Source organism: Saimiri boliviensis, chromosome 17 (assembly GCF_048565385.1).
Source record: "Saimiri boliviensis isolate mSaiBol1 chromosome 17, mSaiBol1.pri, whole genome shotgun sequence".
Classification (NCBI taxonomy): domain Eukaryota; kingdom Metazoa; phylum Chordata; class Mammalia; order Primates; family Cebidae; genus Saimiri; species Saimiri boliviensis.
Genome location: NC_133465.1, coordinates 30747039 through 30773329, shown reverse-complemented (window position 1 = coordinate 30773329; position 26291 = coordinate 30747039). Strand labels below are relative to the sequence as shown.

General features: G+C 51.6%; 2 protein-coding genes across 2 annotated transcripts in view; one reads left to right on the top strand and one right to left on the bottom strand.

Annotated features, from left to right (window-relative positions):
* Window positions 1-16425, top strand: part of SARM1 (sterile alpha and TIR motif containing 1) — a 23919-nt gene extending 7494 nt beyond the window's left edge. The window contains exons 2-9 of the mRNA XM_003931411.4: window positions 579-1197; window positions 3759-3971; window positions 4240-4331; window positions 4441-4676; window positions 8476-8578; window positions 8656-8845; window positions 14211-14332; window positions 14460-16425. Coding sequence (XP_003931460.2) covers window positions 579-1197; window positions 3759-3971; window positions 4240-4331; window positions 4441-4676; window positions 8476-8578; window positions 8656-8845; window positions 14211-14332; window positions 14460-14589 — 1705 coding nt within the window. The 3' untranslated portion in view covers window positions 14590-16425. The remainder of the gene's footprint in view (window positions 1-578; window positions 1198-3758; window positions 3972-4239; window positions 4332-4440; window positions 4677-8475; window positions 8579-8655; window positions 8846-14210; window positions 14333-14459) is intronic.
* On the bottom strand, window positions 10474-26291 carry SLC46A1 (solute carrier family 46 member 1). Its single transcript, XM_003931413.4, has 5 exons — window positions 25976-26291; window positions 24698-25550; window positions 21368-21451; window positions 19132-19288; window positions 10474-17971 (listed from the first exon to the last, which is right to left on the bottom strand). The coding sequence occupies exons 1-5, from the start codon at window positions 26201-26203 to the stop codon at window positions 17914-17916; spliced, it is 1380 nt and encodes a 459-aa protein (XP_003931462.1). The 5' UTR covers window positions 26204-26291; the 3' UTR covers window positions 10474-17913.

Genomic DNA, 26291 nt, shown 5'->3' with positions numbered 1-26291 from the left:
GAGTGAGGGAAAGGCAAGGCTAAGAGTGGTGTGCTTCAAGTGACACTTCAAATAACGACAAGTTAATGTTTGTTTTTACCACGTGCCAGGCATTGTGCCAAGCACTCTACATGGCTTATCTCATTAGTCCTGATAATAGTCCTACGAGGCAGGTGTTCCTATTCTCTATGTATGAGATAAGGAAACCAAGGTAGAGAGATAAAAGAAGCTGCCCAAAGTTTGGTCTACTTTATCCCAGTTAGAAAACGGGCTGAGAAGAAACCAGGACCCAGGGAATCTGCTCCTGAGCTGAGGCTCTTAGCCACCACACATACTGCCTCTGTAGGGAAGAAGGGAGGGGGAGAATGGCTGTGGCCAACATAGAGCACCCTTAGAATCCCAGAAGTGAGGTCCTCCCAGGGAAGGAGGTGAAGGCGGGGAGCAGGGAGGAGGTGAGGGCGGCGAGCAGGGAGGGGAATGCTCTCCCTTATATGAGGCCGGTGATGCCCAGAGAGGGTGAGTGACCAGGCCCCAAACGGGCAAGCCAAGCTCCCCAGGGTGCGGCAGTTCCACGGCCGCTTTTCACTCTCTCTGGGCAGGGACCGCGTGGCTCGCATCGGGCTGGGCGTGATCCTGAACCTGGCGAAGGAGCGTGAACCGGTGGAGCTGGCGCGGAGCGTGGCAGGCATCTTGGAGCACATGTTCAAGCACTCAGAGGAGACGTGCCAGAGGCTGGTGGCGGCCGGCGGCCTGGACGCGGTGCTGTACTGGTGCCGCCGCACAGACCCCGCGCTGTTGCGCCACTGCGCGCTGGCGCTGGGCAACTGCGCGCTGCACGGGGGCCAGGCGGTGCAGAGACGCATGGTGGAGAAGCGCGCAGCCGAGTGGCTCTTCCCGCTCGCCTTCTCCAAGGAGGACGAGCTGCTCCGGCTGCACGCCTGCCTCGCGGTAACTGTGTTGGCGACTAACAAGGAGGTGGAGCGCGAGGTAGAACGCTCGGGCACGCTGGCACTCGTGGAGCCGCTTGTGGCCTCGCTGGACCCTGGCCGTTTCGCCCGCTGTCTGGTGGACGCCAGCGACACAAGCCAGGGTCGCGGGCCGGACGACCTACAGCGCCTCGTGCCGCTGCTCGACTCTTCCCGCTTGGAGGCGCAGTGCATCGGGGCTTTCTACCTCTGCGCTGAGGCTGCCATCAAGAGCCTGCAAGGCAAGACCAAGGTGGGTGCAGGTTTGGGATTGGGTGGATCAGGGGTTAGAGAGCCTCTGGGAAGTTTTCCCAGAGGAAGTCACATTTAACCGGAAGTTGAAATACACAGCAGAATTATGTGAAGCAAGACAAAGAAGGAGGGGGCCAGTCATTCTGGCCTTGAAGGCAAATCGCAAAGTTTGGACTTGGTTTGGTTTTGGGGGCAAGGGGAAGACACTGAGAGGTTTTTAAGCAGGGGACACTTGTGTTTTACAAAGATCATCCTAGCTGCTGTGTGGAAAGGGGCTTGGCAAGGGTGAGGTTGGAGGCAAGGCCACCCAAGAAAAGACTCTGACGTCCAGGAGTAGGCGTTGGGAGAAGGGAGAGAATTAAGATGGTGAAGACTGGGATGTCAGCACTGGCAGAGAGCAGATTCAAGAGATGTTTACAAGATGTAGTTAGTACGTGGTGTCTGGGAGAAGGAGAGAGAGGAGCTGAGGATGACTCCTGGCCATGAACATAGGCAATGAATAAGGAGAACTGGGTGAGCGACAGGTGGAGGTGGGGGAGGGGGAAAAAGTGAGTTCTGCTGTACACATGGAGAGATACCCCGCTGGAGAGCTTCAGTGGGTAGTTTAGCCTTTGGAGTCTGGAGTCTGGGAAGATGGCTGCTGGAGACAGAGGATCAAGGCTTGGGACAGGACATCAGTGTATCAGCCAGATAACCCCCACCGGAGTCCCAGGGAGTCCTCATGTCCAGGGTCTAATCCACCAGTGACCTTTGCCCACTGCTTTAACTTGCTGTGTTAGCTTGAGCACCTGGCTTCCCGTCTCTGGGCCTCTATTTGGACCTCATTTTTATCCTCTGGAAAATTCAGTGAATTGGACCACAGCAGCAGTTCTTACCCTGGATGTGGGAATGATAGTTTTAGCACCAAAAGTTTTTGGATTGTTCTTTTTGGAAACAGAGTTCTGCTATATTGCCCAGGCTGGCATCAAACTCCGAGGCTCCAAGCGATCCTCTCTGCCTCAGCCTCCCGAGTAGCTGGCACTACAATTACACACCATATCGCCCAGCTGGGCCTTTTTTTTTTTCTTTTTTTAAATATTATAGGTTGAAGATTCTCCCTACAATGTCACTCTCTCTTCTTTCATTCTTCTGTGGAGTCTTGGAGGTTGGTGAAAGCTGGTGCACAGGAATGTGGTGAATACCCCATGACCTACCCTGTCTGTACCTCAGCTGTCATCTGGGGGTGCTCAAAGGATCGTATCTCACAGATGATTGCCACCTATCCTGTGTGTCCCTGCAGATCAAAAGGAGACTGCTGGCTTGTCGAGGTGGTTCATGCCTGTAATCCCAGCACTTTGGGAGGCTGAGGCAGGTGGATTACTTGAGGTCAGGAGTTCAAGACCAGCCTGGACAGCATGGTTAAACTCTGTCTCTACTAAAAATACAAAAATTAGGCAAGCATAGTGGTGGGCACCTGTAATCCCAGCTACTCGGGAGGCTGAGGCAGGAGAACCATGTGAAACTGGGAGGTGGAGGTTGCAGTGAGCCGGAATCACACCACTGCACTCCAGCCTGGGCTACAGAGTTAGACTCTGTCTCAAAAAAAGAAAAAGAGAAAGGAGACTGCTATGTTAAGGGGTATTTGGGGGTCACTGGGTCCAGTGTTCTAGGAACTTCTGATTCCTCTCTCTGCCCTCCAAAGTTGGGCCAAGGAGGACTTGCTCTGTAAGGCAGGTCATTCTGCTTTGGGAGAAGGGACTCAAAGGAAGTAGGGAGTGAGAACCCCAAGGATTGGATCTGGGCAGCAACCATGATCACCAGCATGTCACCCCTTTCCCATTGAGGCCAAGTGAGTCCAGTTCAACAAAGACATCTTGAGTCCCACTGTGTCCTTCATCGTGCCAGACACAGGGCTCCAGTAGTGACTGAGACATGTCCTCAGCTTATACTCCAGTGGAAGTTGCATTGTTAACTAGGGACAGTGGCATTCAGAGTGTGGCATAAATCCCAATTGGAGGTGTGGGCCAGGATATGGGGGAATCAAAGCAGGCTGCATGGAGGAGGTGCTAATCAATTTTGATTCCGATGGATGAGTAGGATTTCCGTGGATTAGTAGGATTCCTACCAGCAGGCTGGAAGAACTAATGGTTTAGAAACATCATGGGCCAAGACCCAGAGGTGTGAAAGCCTTGGGGTGTGTGTATGTGTATGTGTGTGCGTGTGTGAAGTGTGGGCTGGTGGAAAGCGATGTGAACTGGGAGTGGTGGGCAGCTGCACTGTGCCCTGCCTGGTGGCCATGCTGAGAGCTCAACTTTTATTCCAGGGCAGGTGGATGCTGTAGAAGGGATATGAAGGAGGGATATGCCCCTCCGCCTTCAGCCCATCCTGAGTCAGGACCTGCTCAAGAATTCAGAGAATTTCAGGAGGGGGAATCCGAAGGACCCCTGACTTAGTGGCTGAAGGCGGGGTCAGGGCAGTTGGCGGGACTTTGGGTGGTGAGAAGACAAGGAGGGGGACTGGGAACGTATGGGGGCAGCCGAAGAGCTGGTGGAGCCTAGAGTCCTCGCCCCACTCCCTCCCCAGGTGTTCAGCGAAATCGGCGCCGTCCAGAGCCTGAAACGCCTAGTTTCCTACTCTACCAATGGCACTAAGTCGGCGCTGGCCAAGCGCGCGCTGCGCCTGCTGGGCGAGGAGGTGCCGCGGCCCATCCTGCCCTGCGTGCCCAGCTGGAAGGAGGCCGAGGTCCAGACGTGGCTGCAGCAGATCGGCTTCTCCCAGTACTGCGAGAGTTTCCGGGTAGAGCCTCTGGGGGCCACCTTCCCCAAGTCAGAGTGGGCGCCCTGGGCACAGGGACTGTGTCCCCTCCCGGCCTCGCACTCCCGCGGCGCCGGGGTGGCTTTTGGGGGTGGAGAGCCTGTATGCAGCCACCCTCGGGGTCACTCAGCTCTAATCTCGGTCACATCCACCTCCTCCGCACCATCTCCAGTTCCTTGCGTTACATCCTGGGCTCGAGGTCCAGGGGCAGAAAAGCGGAGCCCTTCCTGACACCTGCCTCCTCCCTCAGGAGCAGCAAGTGGACGGCGACCTGCTTCTGCGGCTCACAGAGGAGGAACTCCAGACCGACCTGGGCGTGAAATCCGGCATCACCCGCAAGAGGTACGGAGCCTCCTGCCCGCCCGACCCCAGCCGGGTCTAAGTAACCGTCCTCTCCGCCCGCAGCCCGTGGGAGTCCGGACCTCAGTGTCTTCTCCTCCACGGGGTGCAGGTTCTTCAGGGAGCTCACCGAGCTCAAGACCTTCGCCAACTATGCCACGTGCGACCGCAGCAACCTGGCGGACTGGCTGGGCAGCCTGGACCCGCGCTTCCGCCAGTACACCTACGGCCTGGTCAGTTGCGGCCTGGACCGCTCCCTGCTGCACCGTGTGTCCGAGCAGCAGTTGCTGGAGGACTGCGGCATCCGCCTGGGCGTGCACCGCGCCCGCATCCTCACGGCTGCCAGAGGTCAGCCCGCCCACACGGGACCCAGCCCCAGCCCCAGCCGCGGCCCTGGAAGGGTGAGGGGAGACACGGGGTGGAGCCTCCCAGCCTCACTGTGGATTGATTGAGCACAAACATGGGTCAGACTGGGCTCTGAGGATATAAAGATGAGTATGTTGCACTTTGCCAACCTCAAGAAGTTCCCAGCCTAGCCTGGCGCAGTGGCACTCGCCTGTAATCCCAACACTTTGGGAGGCCAAGGTGGGCGGATCACTTAAGGTCGGGAGTTCGAGATCAGCCTGACCAACATGGAGAAACCCAGTCTTTACTGAAAATACAAAATTAGCTGGGCATGGTGGCGCATGCCTATAATATCAGCTATTTGGGAGGCTGAAGCAAGAGAATCACTTGAACCCGGAAGGCGGAGGTTGTGGTGAGCTGAGATTTCCCCATTGCACTCCAGCTTGGGCAGCAAGAGCAAAACTCAGTCTCTGACGCGGGTAGGCGGTGGAGGGAGGGAGGTATTAAAAAGGCAGGTGGCCCCGGCAGGAAGCGTGCCCAGGTCTCCAGTGGGAGCACAGAGGAAGCCCAGCCCACCCTATCCACCCAGGTCTAGATTTCAGAGAGGACAGGATGCCTGACCAAGTCTTGAGAGATGCACTGGTCAGGAGGGTGGCAACAGGAAGAGCAGCCCAGACAGAGGCGGCAGCTGTTGGAAGTATAGTGGGATATATAGATGGGAAGAACGTGTGCATGTGTGTTACCCTGTTGGCCAACAGCTTACAAAATTTGGGTCTAGAGGTGGTTTAGAGTTAATTCTAGGGCTCTAGCCACCCTCCTTATATACTAATTTATTTTAACTTACTAATTTACTACTTAGCTAATCTTTATTGTCAATTACCAGGGACTCTATTAAGTTTTTAAGATATTATCTCATCTATCTCTACATTGATTCTATGCAGTGAGTGTTCGATTTTTAAAATCAACTTTAAAGAACTCTTGAGCCAGGTGCGGTGGCTCAAGCCTGTAATCCCAGCACTTTGGGAGGCTGAGGCGGGTGGATCACGAGGTCAAGAAATCGAGACCATCCTGGTCAACATGGTGAAACCCCGTCTCTACTAAAAAAAAATACAAAACATTAGCTGAGCATGGTGGCGCATGCTGTAATCCCAACTACTCAGGAGGCTGAGGCAGGAGAATTGCCTGAACCTAGGAGGCGGAGGTTGCGGTGAGCTGAGATCGCGCCATTGCACTCCAGTCTGGGTAACAAGAGCGAAACTCCGTCTCAAAAAAAAAAAAAAAAAAAGAACTCTTTAAAGAACAAAAAGAAGAAGTGTCCAGTTTGAGGACTGGGCACCATGGCTCATGCCTGTAATTCTAGGAGTTTTTGAAGCCAAGACGGGTGGATCGCTCAAGTCCAGAGTTTAAGACCAGCCTGGGCAATGTGGTGAAAGCCCGTCTCTACTAAAAGTACAAAAAATTAGCTGTGCATGGTGGCACACGCCTGTAGTCCCAACTACTTGGGAAGCTGAGGTGGGAGGATCACCTGAGCCCAGGAAGTTAAGGCTGCAGTGAACTGTGATCAGGTCACTGCCCTCCATCCAGTCTGGCAGCGGGAGTGAGACCCTATCTCAAAAAGAAAAAAGTGTCAGTTTGAGTTTTGAAAGACATCTGTGTGATCCCTCCAGCATAATTAAAGATATAGAATACTTCCATAATCAGTGTTCATTTTAAAGATAACTAAAATGTTAGTTTTTAAACTAATATTTTTTTTAAAAAAGAATTCAAATACATTTCCCACAGTCATAAAAGTCATTAGATGGCAAAACTGGGACTTGAGCCATTGTCTTTCTGCTTCATAAACAAACAAATGTTGTCTGTGAGTGTTATGTCTAAATATTACAAGAAGATGAATTCTTTTCATTTTATCTATTCATTTAGCAATTACGGACTAAGCACCCACAAGACACACGGGACTGGGCCTTGGCTCTCTATTTTCTTATGCTTCAACCAAAGCAGGTCAGCTTTTATTATTTTTACATTACAGCTCCCAATAAAACTTCAAGATTTCTTTTTTTTTTTTTTTTTTTTTGAGATGGAGTTTCGCTCTTGTTACCCAGGCTGGAGTGCAATGGCGCGATTTCGGCTCACCGCAACCTCCGCCTCCTGGGTTCAGGCAATTCTCCTGCCTCAGCCTCCTGAGTAGCTGGGATTACAGGCACGCGCCACCACGTCCAACTAATTTTTTGTATTTTTAGTAGAGACGGGGTTTCACCATGTTGACCAGGATGGTCTCGATCTCTTGACCTCGTGATCCACCCGCCTCGGCCTCCCAAAGTGCTGGGATTACAGGCTTGAGCCACCGCGCCCGGCCTAAGATTTCTTATTTATTTAAGACAAGATCCCACTCTGTCACCCAGGCTGGAGTGCAGTGGCATAATCACAACCCACTGAAGCCTCAACCTCCCAGGCTCAAGCGATTCTCCCACCTCAGCTCCCAAGTAGCTGGGACCACAGGTGAGCAACACCACACCCAGTCAATTTTTGTAATTTTTGTAGAGACAGGGTTTCACCATGTTGCCCAGGCTGTTCTTAAACTCCTGGCCTCCTCCCACCTTAGCCTCCAAAAGTGTTGGGATTATGGGCATGAGCCACCACACCAGGCACAAAATTTCATTTTTAAATAGCAGGAAAGTCCTAGGGCAAAAATAGCTTTAAAAAATAGTTTATATAGGGAGTAGGGAGCCATGCTTAGTTTTTAAGTGGGACCAGTGACACGCTCAGGTTTGGATTTTAGAAAGATGTTCTGGTAGCTGTGGTAAATGGACTAGACTGGGCAATCCTGTTTTTTTTTTTTTCTTTCTTTTCTTTTCTTTTTCTTTCTTTTTTTTTTTTTTGACAGTCTCACTATGTTGCCCAGGCTGGGGTGCTGTGGTGCGTTCTTGGCTCACTGCAACCTCCCCCTCCGGGGTTCAAGTGATTCTTGTGCCTCAGCCCTCTGAGTAGCTAAATTACAGACATGTGCCAAAATGCCCAGCTAATTTTTTGTATTTTTAGTGGAGATGGGGTTTCAACATATTGGCCAGGCTGTTCTCAAACTCCTGGCCTCAAATGATCCACCACTTTGGCCCCCCAAAATATATATAATGCTGGGATTATAGGTGTGGGCCACCGTGCCCCGCCTAAGGCAATTCTAGCTGGGTTTGGGGAGACCATTGAGGAGGCTGACATTGGAAACCTGACCCAGGGAAGGGCCCAGAGGCTAGAGTCCAGGCTGTTTAGTAGGTAGAATCCTCAGAACGGGGTGCCTGGTGCTGAGCACTGAGTGCTGCTCCACGGGAGCAGAGTGCTGTCTGTTTTATTCGCTGCTGAATCTCAAGTACTAAAGATACTTCTGACACATAGCAAGCACTTAAGAAATATTTGGTGAATAAATTAAATGGGAGGCAGGAGTTGAGGCTGATACCCAGGTGTCTGGCTTTGATGGAAAATAGGGAAGAAGGAATGAGGGGAAGATGTGGGGTGTGTTGAATCAGGAGTGACTGTGGGCAGCTGGCTGTGCAGATCTGGAGTTCCAGAGTTTGGACAAGGCTGGAAGTGCCTATCAATGTCCCTAGAACACATGCCTGCCTCCTAAGAGAAACCCAGCAGTAACATGACCTTCTTTCTGTAGGCCCCATCTCTCCTTTTTGGAGCAGGCCACCCTTCCCAGGCTGGGCTGAGAGGGCTGGGTGGACTGGGGGCTAAGTCCCCACGGGAGGATATGCCTCACAGCAAGTGATGGGGGGGCCTCCCTGACCATGCTGCCTATTGCCCACTTCAGAAATGCTACACTCCCCGCTGCCCTGTACTGGTGGCAAACCCAGCGGGGATACCCCAGATGTCTTCATCAGCTACCGCCGGAACTCAGGTTCCCAGCTGGCCAGGTGAGGAGGGGCGGGCAGGCAGGCGGCGGCGGGGCCTCAGGGCAAGGCTGTGTCACTGACACTGGACCTACTTGCAGCCTCCTGAAGGTACACCTGCAGCTGCACGGCTTCAGTGTCTTCATTGATGTGGAGAAGCTGGAAGCAGGCAAGTTCGAGGACAAACTCATCCAGAGTGTCATGGGTGCTCGCAACTTTGTGCTGGTGCTGTCACCTGGAGCACTGGACAAGTGCATGCAGGACCATGACTGTAAGGACTGGGTGCATAAGGTAGGTGCCAGCCTATGCCTCTGTGGTCTCAGCAGTGGCCGTGGTCAGGAGATAGGGTCATCCTTCTATTCCTTCTTGTCTCCACATCCCGGCACCCTTAGCCCTGAGGCACCTCTCTGGCTCAGCTGAAAGTCAGGAACCATAGCTCTGACTATAATAGGACTTTAGCAAGCCACAAGGGACAAGAGACTAGGCTTTGGCTCTCTGAGCCTCAGTTTTCTTATCTACAAAGTGGGGTAACTTACCTGTTCCTCTCACCTTGTAGAACTGTTGTGAGGATCAGAGAGAGATAAAAATGCTTTGAAAAATAACTTCCATGAGAGACAGGAGACTATAGTGACAGACAGAATGAAATAGATGTTGAGAGCTCAAAACTGAGAGTTTGAATACTGGCTCTGGCCTAGGGCAACTTACTTAACCCCAATAAGCTTTGTATTTATTACTGGAAAGTGAGTATAATAATGGTATATAATGCCCTAGAACATTGTTATAAGGCTTAAAAGAGCTAAAATTTGTGACGTGCTTAGCAGAATGGCTGGCACATAGTAACTGCTTAATGATAGTAATTACTATTATTAATTATTATAACTACTACATTTGTTTAATTCATCATTGTATTTTCAGTGCCTGACACATTGTAGGAACTCATTGACTGCTTACAGAATGGATAGATGGATAGATCCATATTGCGTCTTCAGGTTATTAATCATTAATTGGTCAGTAGAAATTGGAGTTGGGCTGAGGGATGCAGTAGTCATCTGAGGGACAGGATGAGATGAGCAGCAAGCTCAGAGACAAGAATATGCCCATGGGGCTGGGCATGGTGGTTCACAACTATAATCCCAGCACTTTGGGAGGCTGAGACAGGAAGATCACTTGAGGTCAGGAGTTCAAGACCAGCCTGGGCACCATGGTGAATCCTTGTGTCTACTAAAAAAAAATATAAAAATCAGCTGGACGTGGTGGCGCATGCCCATAATCCCAGCTACTCAGGAGGCTGAGGCAGGGGAATCGCTTGAGCCCAGAAGGTGGAGGTGGAAGTAGGCTGAGATGGTGCCACTGCATTCCAGCTTGGGCAACAGAGTGAGACCCTGTCTCAAAATGACTAGAGTGCAAGCAAGTTGCTGTAAATGCTGAGCCAGGTCAGCAAACCTCTTGCTTGCCACAGGGATTTGGAGAAGAGAGAGAGCATCAAGGTGTCAACGAAAAGAGTCAAACTCTGTAAAATATTTGAAGAGATTTATCCTGAGCCAAATATGAGTAACCATGGCCCATGACACAGCCCTCAGGAGACCTTAAGAACATGTGCCCACGGTGTTCAGGGCGGACTTGAGTTTCTGCATTTTTGGGAGACATGAGACATCAATCAATACATTTAAGATGTACATTGGTTTGGTTCGGAATGGCAGGACAGCTCAAAGCAGGGGCTTGAAGGCTATAGGTAGATTTTAAATTTTTCCAGTTGATAATTGGTTGAGTTTATCTGAAGACCATGGATCAATAGAAAGGAAATGTTTAGGTAAGATAAAGGGTTGTGGAGACCAAGTTTTATTGTGCAGAGGGAGTTCTCAGATAGCAGACTTCAGAGGGAGTAGGTTATAAAATATTTCTTATCAGACTTAAAAGGGTGCCTGGCTCTTTGTTGATTATCTCCTGAGTCTGGAAAGAAAAAGAAAAAATGGGGGAAAGGGGATTCTCTATAGAATGTAGGTTTTTCCCAAAAGAGACAATCTCGTGGGGCAATTTCAAGATATGGCAGGGACATGTATTTGGGGTTAAAATATTTTTATTTCTTCCCTTATTATGTGATGTTATACTAGTCAGGTTAGAAAGCAGACCACGTGGCTGGGCACAGTGGCTCATGCCTGTAATCCCAGCACTTTGGGAGGCTGAGGCAGGCAAATCATAAGGTCATGAGTTCAAAACCAGCCTGGCCAACATGATAAAACCCCATCTCTACTAAAAATTTAAAAATTAGCTGGGTATGGTAGTGGGCACCCGTAGTCCCAGCTGCTCAGGAGGCTGAGGCAGGAGAATCACTTGAACCCGAGAGGCAGAGGTTGCAGTGAGCCAAGATCATGCCACTGCACTCCAGCCTGGGTGACAGAGTGAGACTCTGTCTCAGAAAAAAAGAAAAAGAAAAAAAGAAAGCAGACCATGCTATATAGGGTTAAAATTAAAACCCCTCTGATAAGACTTTATGGTTTGTAGGGCATGACTCCCTAGGCCCCTTAGGTAGGAATTTGGGCAAGATAAAAAATTTGTTTAAATAAGTGTTTAGTCCTGAGAGGGCTGGAATAATCAGGGAAGACTTCATGGAGGAAGCAGGTCTTGAGAAGAATCTTTTTAGGTAAGTGGAAGAGAAGGCATCCCAGCCCAGGGTAACAGCATGAGCAAAGGAATAAAGGTAGGGAGGAGAACAGTGCTGAAAGTCCACATGCATCTTGGCTACTGCTTTCTCCATATCACATATGAAGAAACTGAGGCTCAGAAAAGTAGAATAATTTTCCCCTGGTTGCACTACTAGTGTAGAACTCAGAAAAGCTGGGTTTCAAATTCCATCTATCTGACTCCAAAGCTCATGCACTTTCCCAAAATCTTCACTGCATTCTATTGCACAGATCTGAGGGTGTGTGAGGGGAGGGGACGGGGTAGCGCTGGATTCACTTGACACCAGAGACGATTGTCTGCCTCTCTTCTCAACTCCACATCCAGTGATGTCATGTTGGTAGCCTGACAGCAGCCGTGGTGGGAGTATTTACACCAAGGAAATTGGCAACCACACCAAATCAAGGTTTTGTTTGTTTGTTTAGTTGGCTGGTTGGGTTTTCTCCCACTCTGAATAGCTAGTTATTATAAAGTTACCAGCACACCATTGGCTGGATAAGAACTATGGAAACCAGGTTATGGAGCGTCTGAAGACAGGAGAAGACCTGTGTTTAAAGCACTGGGGAGCAAGGAGCCCATGAAGCAGGAGATGCCAGGGCCGCGGGTTTTGGAATGAAGGCTCTGACACTGAAATGCAGCTCACCTTGAGTGAGGAGTCAAGCCCCAGCAGCCAGGTAGGAGGGGCTGAGTACAGGGCCTGGTTTGGGGAGGGGCACTGGGCCAGGTGGGCATCCTGGAGGAACATGGCTGATGACCCAGAGCAGGTGGCAGGCAGCCTTTCAAGAGAAAGAGAAGAGTGTCTGTGAGCTCCATGAGAGTTCAGACCTTGCCTCATTTATCTGTGTCTCTGGTGCCTAAAACCACGCATGGTACAAAGGAGGCTCTATGCGATTGCACCAAAAAAAAAAAAAAAAAAAAAGAGAGAGAGAGAGAAAGAGAGACGCTGTAGATGAGTTTATAGAACAATTGAATCAGTGATTAAGCAGACAAGTGATACTCATGAAGCTGAGATGCCATGCCTGGGAACACCATACACATCTAGTAGATTTACCAGGTTAGTGGACTTGACTCCGTTTTTTTTTTTTTTTCTCAGTAGAGACAAGGTTTCGCTGTTGCCCAGGCTCAAACTCCTGAGCTCAAACCTGTAGTTCAGTGCCTGCGTCCGCCTCCCAAAGTTCTGGGATTACAGGCGTGAGCCACCACGCCCAGACAGAGGACTTGACTCTAATTGTTTTCATTCTCAACCAGCTAAATAATCCTGAACAAACCATTATCCCTTTCTTTCCTTCCTTCCTCCCTCCCTTCCTTTCTTTGAGTCTTGCTTTGTCACCAGGCTGGAGCGCAGTGGTGCGATCTCAGCTCACTGCAACCTCTGCCTCCCAGGTTCAAGCAATTCCCCTGCCTCAACCTTCCGAGTAACTGGGTCTACAGGTGTACACCACCACACCTGGCTAATTTTTATTTTTTTGTGTTTTAGTAGAGACAGGGTTTCACCATGTTGGCCAGGATGGTCTCAATCTCCTGACCTTGTGATCCGCCCGCCTCGACCTCCCAAAGTGCTGGGATTACCGACATGAGCCACCACTCCTGGCAGCCATTATCTCTTTCTTGGCCAGCCTCTGAATCTGTGCAATGAACACTTTGTACTGTCTTTGATTTTGTATAATTCTGGATGAAACAAATACCTAAAGATTTCCAAATAAATTGCTGCAAGGTCAGGATTCATCCCAATGCTCAGCAGAGAGGCAGCGGGGCTTGGTTGAAACAGCCTGGACTTGGACTCGAAAGGCTTGAATCAGAGGACTGGCCCCTGACTTGTGGGCTGGGCGCATGTGTGGCTTGCGGGGAAATCCCCTTCCGTCTTTGGGCTTTTTTTCTCTTCATCTGTGAAATTGGAGCAGCTCCCCAGGAAGCCAGTCAAGGTTGAAGTTATGCGTGTTCTTTCCCCAGGAAGGCTTCACTTCCCAAGCATGCTTGGCATCCATTGTCAGCCCAGCAGATGGCAAGGAGGTGGGAGGAGCCTTTGCCTTGGATGGGCCCCAAAGGCTTCGTCATCCCTCTTTGATTGTTTCTGGTGTTTAATGGCCTCTGGTTTTAAAACCCCTTTCCCTGAAGCCACATTAGTGGGTAATCAATACGGAAAACCACAAGTGAACTGCACTCAAGAAAGTAAAATCCCCTTGGTTCCTTGAGAGGAAGGAAAACATTCAATACTCACTCACAGAACCCCATTAATAGCAAACAATTCCTCAGAACGCTTTGAGGTGGTTGTATTATCCCCACTCTGCAGAAGAGGAAATAAGAATAACTATTATGTACTAAGCATACACTGTATGCTAAGCACGGTTCTAAGTACTTGCCATGGAATGTCTATTCCACGGAACAATCCTCTTCCAAGGAAGCTTATTTTGTGTGGCTGGGAGGACAGGGCACGGGTAGAGTTTGAGAAGTGGACTGTGGCCAACCACACAGGGCCTCACAGGCCACATGAAGGAGTTGGGACTTTATTCTAAGACCATGGAAAGTCTTGAAGAGTTTTAAGTAGGGGGTGACCGGATCTGATTTGTTAGATGTGTTTTGCAGAGATTAGCTACATGAAAGGGCAATATGGAAAGTGAATTAGAGAAGATAAGAGTGGATGAGAAGAGACCTGCTGGGGGCTTAAAGCTATAATGGGGATTGAAGAGGGTGGTGGTGGGAAGGAGGTGGGGAAAATGATGGATCGGAGAAGTAAGGAGTACAATTGGCAGGGTGCATGATGGATCAACTTGCATGCAGGAGTGTGTTTTCCTTCCAACACCAAATTGTATTTTTTATTATATACTACAAGGGATAAAGGAGACATCAAGGTGGACTTCAGGACTAGTGTCTTCCCCTGGGCCCAGCCTCGAGCTAGTGGCCCTCCCAGCACCTGCCTGGCTACAAGGGTGTCTAGATGGGGACAGGGCTATCTTCCTCTTCTCCTTTCTTTCTGCAGGAGATTGTGACTGCTTTAAGCTGTGGCAAAAACATTGTGCCCGTCATTGATGGCTTCGAGTGGCCTGAGCCCCAGGTCCTGCCTGAGGACATGCAGGCTGTACTTACTTTCAACGGCATCAAGTGAGCCCCAGGGCCATGGGACCAGCTGGGTAGGGTACAAGTCGCCATGACAGGCGGTGTGTGGGCAAACAGCTGACTAGCAGCTCCCTCTCCCCAGCTTCTGACCCACATGCTTCTGTGCCCACAGGTGGTCCCACGAATACCAGGAAGCCACCATCGAGAAGATCATCCGCTTCTTACAGGGCCGCTCATCCCGGGACTCATCTGCAGGCTCTGACACCAGTTTGGAGGGTGCTGCACCCATGGGTCCGACCTAACCAGTCCCCAGTTCCCCAGCCCTGCTGCGACTTCCATTTCCATTGTCCTTTCTGAAGGAAACTGGCCTCCCTGGGCTGAGACAACCTGTGCTCTGCTCAGGAAATGGCTCTCCCTGCCCCCCACCCTCATGGCCCACCTCCAACCCACTTTCCTCAGTATCTGGAAAGGGAGGGGAAGTCAGGCTTGGGCAGAGGGCTGGTTAGAACTCCCTGAGGCCCTGCCAGCGGGTTGCCTGTTTCGTTGTCTGTCTCAATCATGGTGAGGATCCCTGTTCAGTTCTGGAGACACTGGAATTGGGGTGGGGGTGGTTCCTGCATTCCCGTCTCCTGCTCAGATAGTAGCCAACTTGAGGAGGATGAAGGCAGGCAGCTCAGACAGGAATCCGGGCAATGCCCTGGTGGGCCTTGGCACTGTATTCTGAGCAAGAAGCCTGGGCCTGGGAGCCAGCCAGGGATGAGTGCCTTCATGGCTCTCCACCCAGACTGTGCCTGGCCCCTGCGCTTACAACTTCCTGCTGCTCTGTGGCCTTGCCCTGTAATCACTCAGTGCCCTTAGCCAGCCTGACGAGGTCCCAGATCCCCTACAGCTTCCTTTGGTGTGGTGTCTTTTGCCACATTCAGGGCCAGGGGTTGAGGCAAACCAGCCCTCCCTCTGACTTTGCTGCAGCCAGCTTTGTTGCACTTGCTGGTGCACAGGAGCCTCCTGTTTGGGCCTGGGTCTGGGCACGGGGAGGCGGTGCCTCAAAGACCATCCTACCCCGTGCCTTGGTGCTGTGCCTCAGGCTCCTGCCTGGTCGGGCCTAGAGGGTTTCCCCAGCCCCTCAGCCAACCAGGGCTACCCACCGCTTGCTCAGGGACCAGGCAGCCCCCATGGCAGCAGAAGTAGCCTCAGAACCTGCAGCTCTGTGGAAAGATGCAAGATCCTAAAAAGGGAAAGCGTTGTTACCTTTAAAGTCCGAATCACCTGGAAATGTTAAAATCAGGAGATCTGGGGTGGGGCCTGAGACTCTGCATTTCTTAGATTCCCAGGTGAGCTGCTGCTGGTGGTTAAGGGCAGGAAATCTCTAAAGCATAAAGCCCTCACAAATCTTTGCCATTTCCCAAACACTCCACGCCATGGTCTCTAGTCATCGGAGCAACCCTACCTGGTATTATCATCCCCATTTTATAGATAAGGACACTGAGGCTCAGAAAGATTGAAGATACGCCCAGTTTCCTGTCATTGGTGGCAGCCCCAGATCCAGACCCAGGCCTCCTGGCACCCAGTCCGCTGGCAGTGGAATTGCTCTCCTGAGAATCATCATCAGGCTGGGCTATTTCTTCCCCCTTACCCCAAGGAAGCTGGCAGTGGGGGACAGGATTTTGCAACAAAAAGTGGACCCAGAAGCCATACAGAAATAACTGAGCAGTAATGTCCTCTTGCGCCCTCCTCCACTGGGTTCAGAGGGCAAGAAAGTACCCTCCAATAAACTCAGGCTCCAGGTCGTGGGGTCTGCTGAGAGCTCTTCCCTCCTGACGGCCAGGTGTTCACACCTCAAGGCTGGCTGCACCCCCAGCCCCACTCCTGGCTGTGCTAGGTGACGCCTCGCTCTCGGCCACATCATCAGAGAGTCAAAGGTCTCACTCCAGGTTTGGGGCTCCTTCCTTCCACTCCCCTCCCTGCCGGGGTCTGTCTTGGCCAGTCCCAGCCTTGACACTTTGGTTTTGACCCCACCTGATCCTCCTTTCCTCATGCAGCACAAACGCTCGCCAGTGCCAGGGCATGGACATGGCAAGCAGGGCAGACCGGACGCTGCCCTCACAGGACAGAGTCAATAAAATATTGTCTCGAGTGTGTCCAGGGGATGATTTCTGGCTCTCTGTCTCCAGTCAGTCCCACCCCCTCCTGAGGTCCCAATAGGCAGTATTCAGAGAGGTTTCCTGCATTTTTTCTGTTTAGTGTACCCTCCACTGCTGTCCACCGCCCTGTGTGGCCTTCTGGTTGACCTCTGACTGACCTTCTGTCTCTCTGGGGAATCAGAGGCCAGCATCTGGCCCCAACAGGAACAGCTGAAGTCATGAGCCTCCCCTAAGCCAAGGCCAGTGTGTTCAAAGGTGACTGCCACCCCTGCCAGGACAAACACAGCTCAGATCACCAGGGCAGGCACCTAGGTCTGGCCCCTCCTGACATAGAGTACTCAGAAGTGGCCTTTCCTCCAAAGCCTGCTTGGACACATGTCTGTAGGGCTAGAGTGTTCTGCTTGGCTGGGCTGCAGCTGCCACCTCTCGGTTGGGGCTGAGTCAGCCAGACCCTCCCCCAACTTCTTCCCAGGGGCCAAGAACTGCTTAGGGACATTCAGAGGTCAGTTGTCCAGACAAAACTCATTCCTCCCTTCCCCAGGCGCATGAAGAGAGGTATCTCATTGTAGGATGTATGAGGAGGTGGGAAGGATCTCGGAGCATCAGCTAAGTTTCCTAACTTGTCCAACCAAATGTGATCCCCACAATTCAACAATTTGGGGCATCACTGATCTAGTGGGGCTTGCTCAAAGTTGCACAGCAAGCCAGCAGAAGCCTTGGCTGGCCCCACTTAGTACAATCCACCGGGCAGCTCAGGGGCTCCTGCTCAGCCCAGCAACTTCTGTTGTCTGACCTATGGCAGGCAGACGGGGAGCAGGAAAACAGAGGGCCCCAAAGCCCGAGGCACCAAGAGGTTTGTTTCAGTTTGATAAAATTGATTTACAATGATTGGCACTCTTGAGCCCAGGGAGTGGGTAGGCCATAGCCAAGGATCGATGCCCCAACCACAGGGAAAGCAGCACTCTTCCTCCGAAGATCACCAAGCTCCCCCCGTCTCCCTCCCTCCTTCCCAAGGCGGGCACTAACCAGGTACCACATTCATTGTTAAGGAGTGACTGGGGGCTGCTGCACACGTCGGGAACCTGGTTGGGGCTGTGCAGTTTGGGCTGGAAGGGGAGATGCCAGCCCTCGTGCTGCCTTTGGTCCCTGAGGTGTCACCTCCGTCAGGACCTCTCCTCTGCCCTGAGGGGTTGTAAGTGACGGATGGCAGAAAGGGAGAACTGACTCCTGTCCCAAATAGCTCCCCTGCCACCTGCCCTGCAGTGGGCCTGTCTGGGTTATGATTCTAGATCCTAGTCAGAGGCTGGCTCAGCTGTGGATGGGGTGGCCCCTTGGTCTGTCTTGACCACGTCGTCCACAGTGAGCGCTGCCCTTTGAAAGGAGTTGTGGTGCTGCTGTAGGGGGGGGGGGGCTTCCAGCTGGAGACCTCCAGTTGGCTGGTGTTCACTTTGCTCCTCTTGCCCTCTGTCTTCTGGTCCAGGCAGATCAGGGGCTCTGGGGAAACTGCTGGAACCCAGGGTGAGGACCAGCCTTTTCCAGTGTCCTGTGAGAAACCAGAGAGAGGGTTTGGATTTCACATGGGGAACCCTCTGCCTGTCTGGAGAAGTGATGCAGGATTACTTGGGTGGGCTGGTCCAGGTAGCTCTCCTGAAACTCCTCCTTCCCCAAGCTGACAGCTGGAGGACAATGTCCAGGGACATGGCTCTGGAAAATAACTATTTTTTTTTAAGAGACAGGGTCTTGCTCTGTTATCTAGGCTGGAGGGCAGTGAAATGATCATAGCTCACTGTACCCTTGAACTCCTGGGCTCAAGCGATCCTCCTGCCTCAGCCTCCTTAGTACTGGGACTATGGGTGCACACCACCATGCCTGACTAATCTTTTAAATTTTTCTTTTTTTTTTTTTTTTGAGACAGAGTCTCACTTTGTCACCCAGGCTGGAGTGCAGTGGGGTTCAAGCGGTTCTCCTGCGTCAGCTTCCCAAGTAGCTGGGACAACAGGCGCCTGCCACCACGCCAGCTAATTTTTTATATTTTTAGTAGAGATGGGGTGTCACTGTGTTAGCCAGGATGGTCTCAATCTCCTGACCTTGTGATCTGCCCACCTCAGCCTCCCAACATGCTGGGATAGCAGGCGTGAGCGACCACCTGCAATTTAAAATTTTTTTATAGAGACAAGGTCTTGCTAGGTTGTCCAGGCTGATCTTGAATTCCTGGGCTCAAGTGGGGCTCCTGCCTCAGCCTCCCACAGGGTCAAGATTACAGGCAGGAGCCCCCAAGCCTGGCCATGAAATACAATTCTTAATATCATGTGGGAAAAAGTTAGCCAGTCAAGCTAGCCTGTGGCCCAGCCACAACTAGCTGAGAAAGCTCTCTGGGCTTCCCTTTAACACAGTTCTGCTGCCACAGTTCCATCTATAAAATGGGAATGGAGGGAATAGGTGAACTGGGAGAGAGAACACAGCTTTGCCAAGTAGCAATGTTAGCCTGCTCCTTCCTCCCCCTGCCTCTCCACCTTGCCCTTGGAAAATGGCTCTCTGAGGATTAGGCATCCATCAGCAAGGGGAGGGGCAGCCTGGGACAAGATCCTTCCCCAGAGGGGAAGGATTCCAGGAATGAAGCTGCCATGTCTGGGTGGGAGGAGAAGAGGAAACTTTTCCAAGAAAGGGCTCCATGACGAGTATGGGTTCAGGGCCCTGCATTACCCGATCAGAACGGCTGGGATGAGCAGGAGGCCAGCTCCTAGGAGGAAGGGGAACCCCTTCATGAAGTTCAGGGTGACTGGGTAGAGTGAGTTGAAGATGCCGGAGGCCGTCAGCATGGCCAGGCCGTTCACACAGGCCACAGCAGAAAAGAGAGCACCTGCAAAGAAATTAACACCATACTGTGGAGTCGGAAAGAGCCATGTTCAAATTCTGGCACCATCACCCCACAGCTGTGTGACCAGGGCAGTCACTTAGAACCTAAGTCTCCCCTTCCTCACCGGTAAATCCTGCTACATCATGTGCTGTGACAACAATTCAATAAGGTCGCACATGGACAGTAGCTGGCGCAGAGGGGCTACTAAATAAACGGTTGCTATAAACCCACATTAAAAGTACATGTGCAGCCGGGCGCAGTGGCTCAAGCACTTTGGGAGGCTGAGGGGGGTGGATCACGAGGTCAAGAGATCAAGACCATCCTGGTCAACATGGTGAAACCCCGTCTCTACTAAAAATACAAAACATTAGCTGGGCATGGTGGCGCGTGCCTGTATTCCCAGCTACTCAGGAGGCTGAGGCAGGAGAATTGCCTGAACCCAGGAGGCGGAGGTTGTGGTGAGCCGAGATCGCGCCATTGCACGCCAGCCTGGGTAACAAGAGCGAAACTCCGTCTCAAAAAAATAAAAATAAAAAAAATTTTAAAAAGTACATGTGCTCTGACAGAACCCAGCATATAAAATTAAAAAGGGGAAAAAAAGGTATGTGTGGTATCGTCTGATGAAAGCTTGATGAAAATGGCTTTTTCTGGCTTATCCCATTTGGAATTATCTCCTGCTTGGAACTAACTGCAGGTTTGATTCCTCAGCTCCAACATTCATAGCTGTGTCACACTGAGCAGCTTCTCATCCTTTGTGTTCTTATTCCTCCTCCTGCTAAATAAGGATAATGCCTATTTCCTGGATTGTCAGCAACATTAAGTTCACATGGAAATCACCCATCACTGGGCCTGGCCCCCTGGAAGTAGCTAGTTAGTAAGGGCGTTCTTTATTCCTGCTCCCCTTGACATCTCAGAGTACAGAGAAAGTGCTGGGAAAAAAGTTTAGGTGAATGAATGAAGACACATGGATTCTGGGGACACCAGAGCCCACAGTGGGCTCTGTATGGCACCAGGTCTCTGTCATCATCAGAACCTCCTTCCAGGACAGATGGAGAAAGATGAATGTTTCCAGACTGGGGCATAAAGACCCAGAGGCTGGAAAAGCTGTTCTTTATAGATACACCAGGAGAACCCAGTTTACAAAATGTGCAACAACCCAACAGAAGTGGAGATTAAATTCTGTCACATCTAGAGGGGCCTGTGATGTCATCAAGAGCAAACCATCCACATCACAGATGAAGAAACAGGCCTCCGTGACAGGGTTCAGACTAAAACCCAGACCTTGACACCAGCTGCTTTTGAAAACAAACATGGGCCGGGCGCAGTGGCTCAAACCTGTAATCCCAGCACTGTGGGAGGCCGAGGCGGGTGGATCACGAGGTCAAGAGATCGAGACCATCCTGATCAACATGGTGAAACCCTGTCTCTACTAAAAATACAAAAAATTAGCTGGGCATGGTGGCACGTGCCTGTAATCCCAGCTACTCAGGAGGCTGAGGCAGGAGAATTGCCTGAACCCAGGAGACGGAGGTTGCAGTGAGCAGAGATCACGCCATTGCACTCCAGCCTGGGTAACAAGAGTGAAACTCCGTCTCAAAAAAAAAAAAAAAAAAAACAGACATGGGTTTGCATCCCAGCTCCACCATTTACTGGGTGAGCCGATGTAACCCCCTGGGACTCTTTTTCTTCACCTGTCAGCTGTGGAAAATGAAACCCACATCACAAGGTTGTTCATTTCTGGGCTTGTACACGCTGACCCCAGTGAAACAGAGAACTCTAAGCATCATCGCACCCATCTTACAGATGGAAAAGCTGAGGTCTGCAGAGAGTAAATCCTCTGCTCCGGTTATCCACAAAGAACCTAACTGTGCTCTGCTGACTGCAAATCCCAACTTTGTGGTTTGAAAATCCAAGGCCGCATGATCCTCTGCCCTTCGTGGGCAATTTGACAGAATTGGGTTTGTTTTGGCCACTTACTTCTCCAGGGTGGGAGGCAGGAAGGCAAGCTGTTCCCCAGCCATGGCTGCCCATCAGGCAGCACTGGACATGAGAAACCAGACATAGGTGGGTCCTGATACTCACCCTGCTCTGTCTCTCTCACCAGCTTGGAGAGTTTGGCCCGGATGATGGGTGTGGTGACTAACGACAGGAAGAGCAACCCATATCCTGTGGAGAAATAAACACTCATCAGGAAAATGGGGCCGGGAGAGGGGTGTCCAAGGGAGAGGCAGCATAGCTCCTATCCATACCCGAGGTGGGACTTAGGTTAGACCCAGGAAGAACTTCCCTGATGGTGAGGGTGGAGAGACAGTAGCCAAGGAGAAATAGAGACTGGCCTTGTCTAGGCTTGGCCACCTGCTAGCTCTCATGAATGAATGCTGATTCCCACCTATTACTTTCTTGTCTGAACCTCTTGTGGTCACAGCAGGCATCACCCACCCACCTGGCACTTAGTAGGGATACAGCAGGGCACAGAAAACAAGCATGGGCTTTGGAGTCAGCCCTGATTTCAAAACCTGATGCCATCACCTACTATCTGTGTGGTCTTGGGTACTTAACCTTTCAGAGCCTGACTCTCTGCAAGAGGAAGATAAGACCTTCATCACAGGATGGTTCTGGGGCATAAGAGGCTAGACAACAGTGCCCAGAGACATCAGGTTCATAGCCCTGGAACCTGTAAATACTGCCTTCTTTGGAAAACGGGTCTACACAGGTGTGATGAAGTTGAGGCTCCTGAGAGAGTAGGGTTATCCTGGATTAGCAGGTTGGGCCCTAAATGCCTTCACACATATCTATTTTTTTTTTTTTCTTTGAGACTTGGAATCTCGCTCTGTCTCCCAGGCTGGAGTGCAGTGGCACAATCTTAGCTCACTGCAACCTCTGCCTCCTGGGTTCAAGTGATTCTCCTGCCTCAGCCTCCTGAGTAGTTGGGATTATAGGCATGTACCACCACACTTGGCTCATTTCGTATTATTAGTAGAGATGGGGTTTCACCATGTTGGTCAGGCTGGTCTCGAACCCCTGACCTCGTGATCCTCCCCTCTCGGCTTTTGAAAGTGCTGGGATTACAGGCGTGAGCCACCGCGCCCGGCTCATCACACATATCTTTATAAAAGGAAAGCAGATGGAGATGTGGCACAGACAGAAGGAGAAGGCACAAAGAGGAGGAGAGCCGACGTGAGCACAGAGGCAGAGACTGGTGACGGCAGCCCCAAGCCAAGGAATGCCGGCAGTCCCTAGAAGCTGGAAGAAGTGAGAAACATGTCCTCTCCTGGCGTCTTGCAAGGGAGCGCTGCCTACTGACTCCTTCCGTTCAGCCAGTGATACTGACTTCGGACTTCCGGCCTCCAGAATTGTGAGGGAATATATTTGTGTTGTGTTAAGTTCCCAAGTTTGCTGTATTTCATTACAGCAATCTCAGTGAACCAATGCATGAGGTAAAGAGGTAACATCTATGAAGAGCACGGCATAGGGACAGCAAATGTGAGCTCCTTTTCCCTTTGCATTCAGTTACAGGCTTCCTGTCTTCTTCACAATCATTTCTCTCCCTGTGTGATTGTTGACTCCTCAGCAAAACTGCAAACTCATACAGGATGCTGGATCCTCCAAAGCGGGCATATGATGAGGCACCTGGGGCCCCTGCCAGGGTCAGGCCCTCCAAATCCACTCTGCTGAGACCTCCCCCACACCCAGAGCAATGACAGCACCTTCATCATCTCTGCATCCCCCAGGGTCATCGGCTGGAGGGAAAGGTACTGGCTCCCTTCTGCTTAATTGTCAGACAAGCAGTTGAGTTACAAAATCTGTGATTATTGTATTGTTGACTATACACAGCACATTTTAGGGCTCTATCAAAATAAATCTGTCTCTTTTAAAAAAAAAAAAAAGGTTAACTAGGCCGGGCACAGTGGCTCACGCCTATAATCCCAGCACTTTGGGAGGCCGACGGGTGGCTCACGAGGTCAAGAGATCCAGACCATCCCGGTCAACATGGTGAAACCCCGTCTCTACTAAAAATACAAAAATTAGCTGGGCATGGTGGCACGTGCCTGTAATCCCAGCTGGGGAGGCTGAGGCAGGAGAATTGCCTGAATCCAGGAGGCGGAGGTTGCCGTGAGCCGAGATCGCGCCATTGCACTCCAGCCTGGGTAACAAGAGCGAAACTCCGTCTCAAAAACAGAAAAAAAGTTAACTAAAGCCGGTCATGGTGGTTCACACCTTAATCCCAACACTTTGGGAGGGTAAGGCAGGCAGATCCTTGAGCTCAGGAGTTAGAGATCAGGCCTGGGCAACATGGTGATGTCCTCATCTCTATACAAAATACAAAAATTAGCAGCAGAGCATGGTAATGTGCACTAGTGGTCCCAGCTACTCAGGAGGCCGAGGTGGGAGGACCACTTGGGTCCGGGGAAGGTGAGGCTGCAGTGAGCCAAGATCGTGCCACTGCATTCTAGCCTGGGTGACAAAGTGAGACCTGTCTCTAAATAAATAAATCAAATAAAAATTTTAAAAAGTTAACTTCCTCATCTATTGGCCTGTTGGCCCTCTCCCACCAAAAAAAAGGAGAGGAAGTGAGGAGGGAAAGGGGAAGGAGGAAGAGGAGAAGAGGAACGGAAGTAGAAATTTCATATCTGTGGCCCAAGACGCCTGATTTTTTAAAAAACCAGAGAAGCTGATCAAGGATATTTGAGGTTGGTCCTGTGATTCTTTTTCTTTTTTTCTTTTTTTATTTCTGGTCCTGTGATTCTTATCAGAGAAGTGAGCACCAAGGCACTAATTGCATGGACTTTGTTTAGGAACATATGAATAGGCTGTGGGAGGCCAAGGGGTAAAGCAATTAGTGTATGAGCCACATTTTGTCTTTTGCTCTATATTACTAATAGTATTAAGGGTTGATAACTGTGGATTAATTACTTTAGCTAATGAAGGTCTGTATTTTCCATGTATCAAAGATGGCATTTTTTTTTTTTTGAGATGGAGTTTTACTCTTGTTGCCCAGGCTGGAGTGTAATCGTGTAATCTCAGCTCACTGCAACCTCCACCTCCCAGGTTCAAGTGATTCTCCTGCCTCAGCCTCCCAAGTAGCTGGGATTACAGTCATGCATCACCACTCCTGGCTAATTTTGTAGTAGATGGGGTTTCTCCATATTGGTCAGGCTGGTCTCAAACTCCCAACCTGATCCGCTGGCCTCGGCCTCCCAAAGTGCTGGGATTACAGGCACGAGCCACCGCGCCGGGCCCAAAGATGGCATTTTTGAGGAATTTCTTAGTTGTCTGTCCTCCGGTACAGGTTGGGGGCATAACTATGTTTCCAAAAACAGGAATGAACCACATTTGGGGGCGGTGAGTGGCTGGCCCCAATTCTTACCCAGTGCCTCTGGGACAAGCTGTCCCTGAGCCCACACACTTTACCTGTGAACATGAGAGGCGTGATGGTGGCAAAGGCAAAGACCACCATCCCCAGGATGTTGAAAGCCAGGCCAATCTCGGCCACCCAGGCATCCGCCAGGCAGTGCTGCAGAAGCTTCAGGCCCAGCAGGCTGGTGAGGTAGGGGAGATGCTGAGCTGCAGAACCATAGCCGATTAGTTTGGAGTCCCAGCAGAGGGGTGTGCTCAGTTCATACAGGGTCAAGATGTCCTGAGCCCCAAAGTGCACAGTGATCACCACGAAGATGGCCAGTGAGTACAGGGCTAAATGCTTCCTGGACTTCTCAGGGGCTGGAGTCACATAAAGCTGGACAATGGATCGATGGTGACGGAAAGTGAAGAGCCGCGTGGACTTTGGCTCTTTTAAGGTCTCACCAAAGCAGAAAGCTGCATAAAGAGTCATGGCTATCAGCAAGGCCAGGGCCAGCCAGAAGGGGTTGGCATAACCCTGGGCCCGGAGCCAGTGGCCCCCAAGGAGGCTTGCCAACATCCCAGCCACCCCGATGCCGGCTTCCAGCAGGGCCATCCGGAAGGTGCGACTGTGGCTGGAGCTGACATCTGCCACGGACGCAAAGCTCGCAGCCAGGAGGCCACTGAAGTCGCCGAGGATGGCACAAAGGATGCGACCCAGCACGAAGTAGCCGACATGGAGCTGCAGCTGCACCACAAAGACGGACACTAGGGCCTGGAGCAGCAGGCCCAGCGAGGACAGCACCAGCAGCGGTCGGCGGCCCACACAGTCGCTCCAGGCTCCCAGCAGGGTGGACGAGAAGAGCCCCACCAGGAAGCCGCCCACGTTCATGTAGAGGGTCCAGTGGGAGGTAAGGGTCTCCACTTCCTGTAGGGGCACAATGACCAGGGTGCGGTTCCTCACTCTAGGTTGCCCAACCCCCAAATACTCGCCATCCTGGGAGCTACAGGGATGAGGACTTTTCTTTGGAGCCCTAAACCTCAGAGAATCTTAGCACAACTTTCCAAAATTTGCCATTGGAGAGGGGTAAGGACATGGACCAAGGCCCCATTCCCTTTCTCCCCCCACTCCCTTTTGTCAACCTGCAAGACCAGATTTTAACTACATCAACTTTTCGCACCCCCGACGGTGAGGTTCTGCATCAGGCCCCTTGGCTCTGGTCCCGCCCACCATCCAAAACCCACCCTCGCTCCAGTTACCCACAACTACCATGACGCAGACTCCGCCCCTCCGCCGCCCCTACTCTCCAGCCCAGGGCCCTCCCGCTGTCCCGCTTCTCGCCGCCCCGCTACCTGCATGGTGGGGTCCGAGCTGCGGTTGCTGCAGCCCCCCGTGTGGCGGGTGCCATTGTAGCCGAGATCGGCGCTGAAGCGGTGCCACAGGTACTGCGTGGTGAGCGGGCCCTGCAGGACCAAGGCAAAGTTAGCCAGGAAGACCAGCGGCTCTACTGGGCCCCGGCACAGCACGGCAGCCGCGGGGCGGGCGCGGGGCTTGTCCTGGGGGCTCGCGCTCCCCTCCATGTGCACGCGCGGCGGGGCTGTGGACAGGCGGGCGCGGGGGGGAGGGGACCAGCGACGCGTAGCGCGGGGCTTGCGCTCTCTGCGCCTG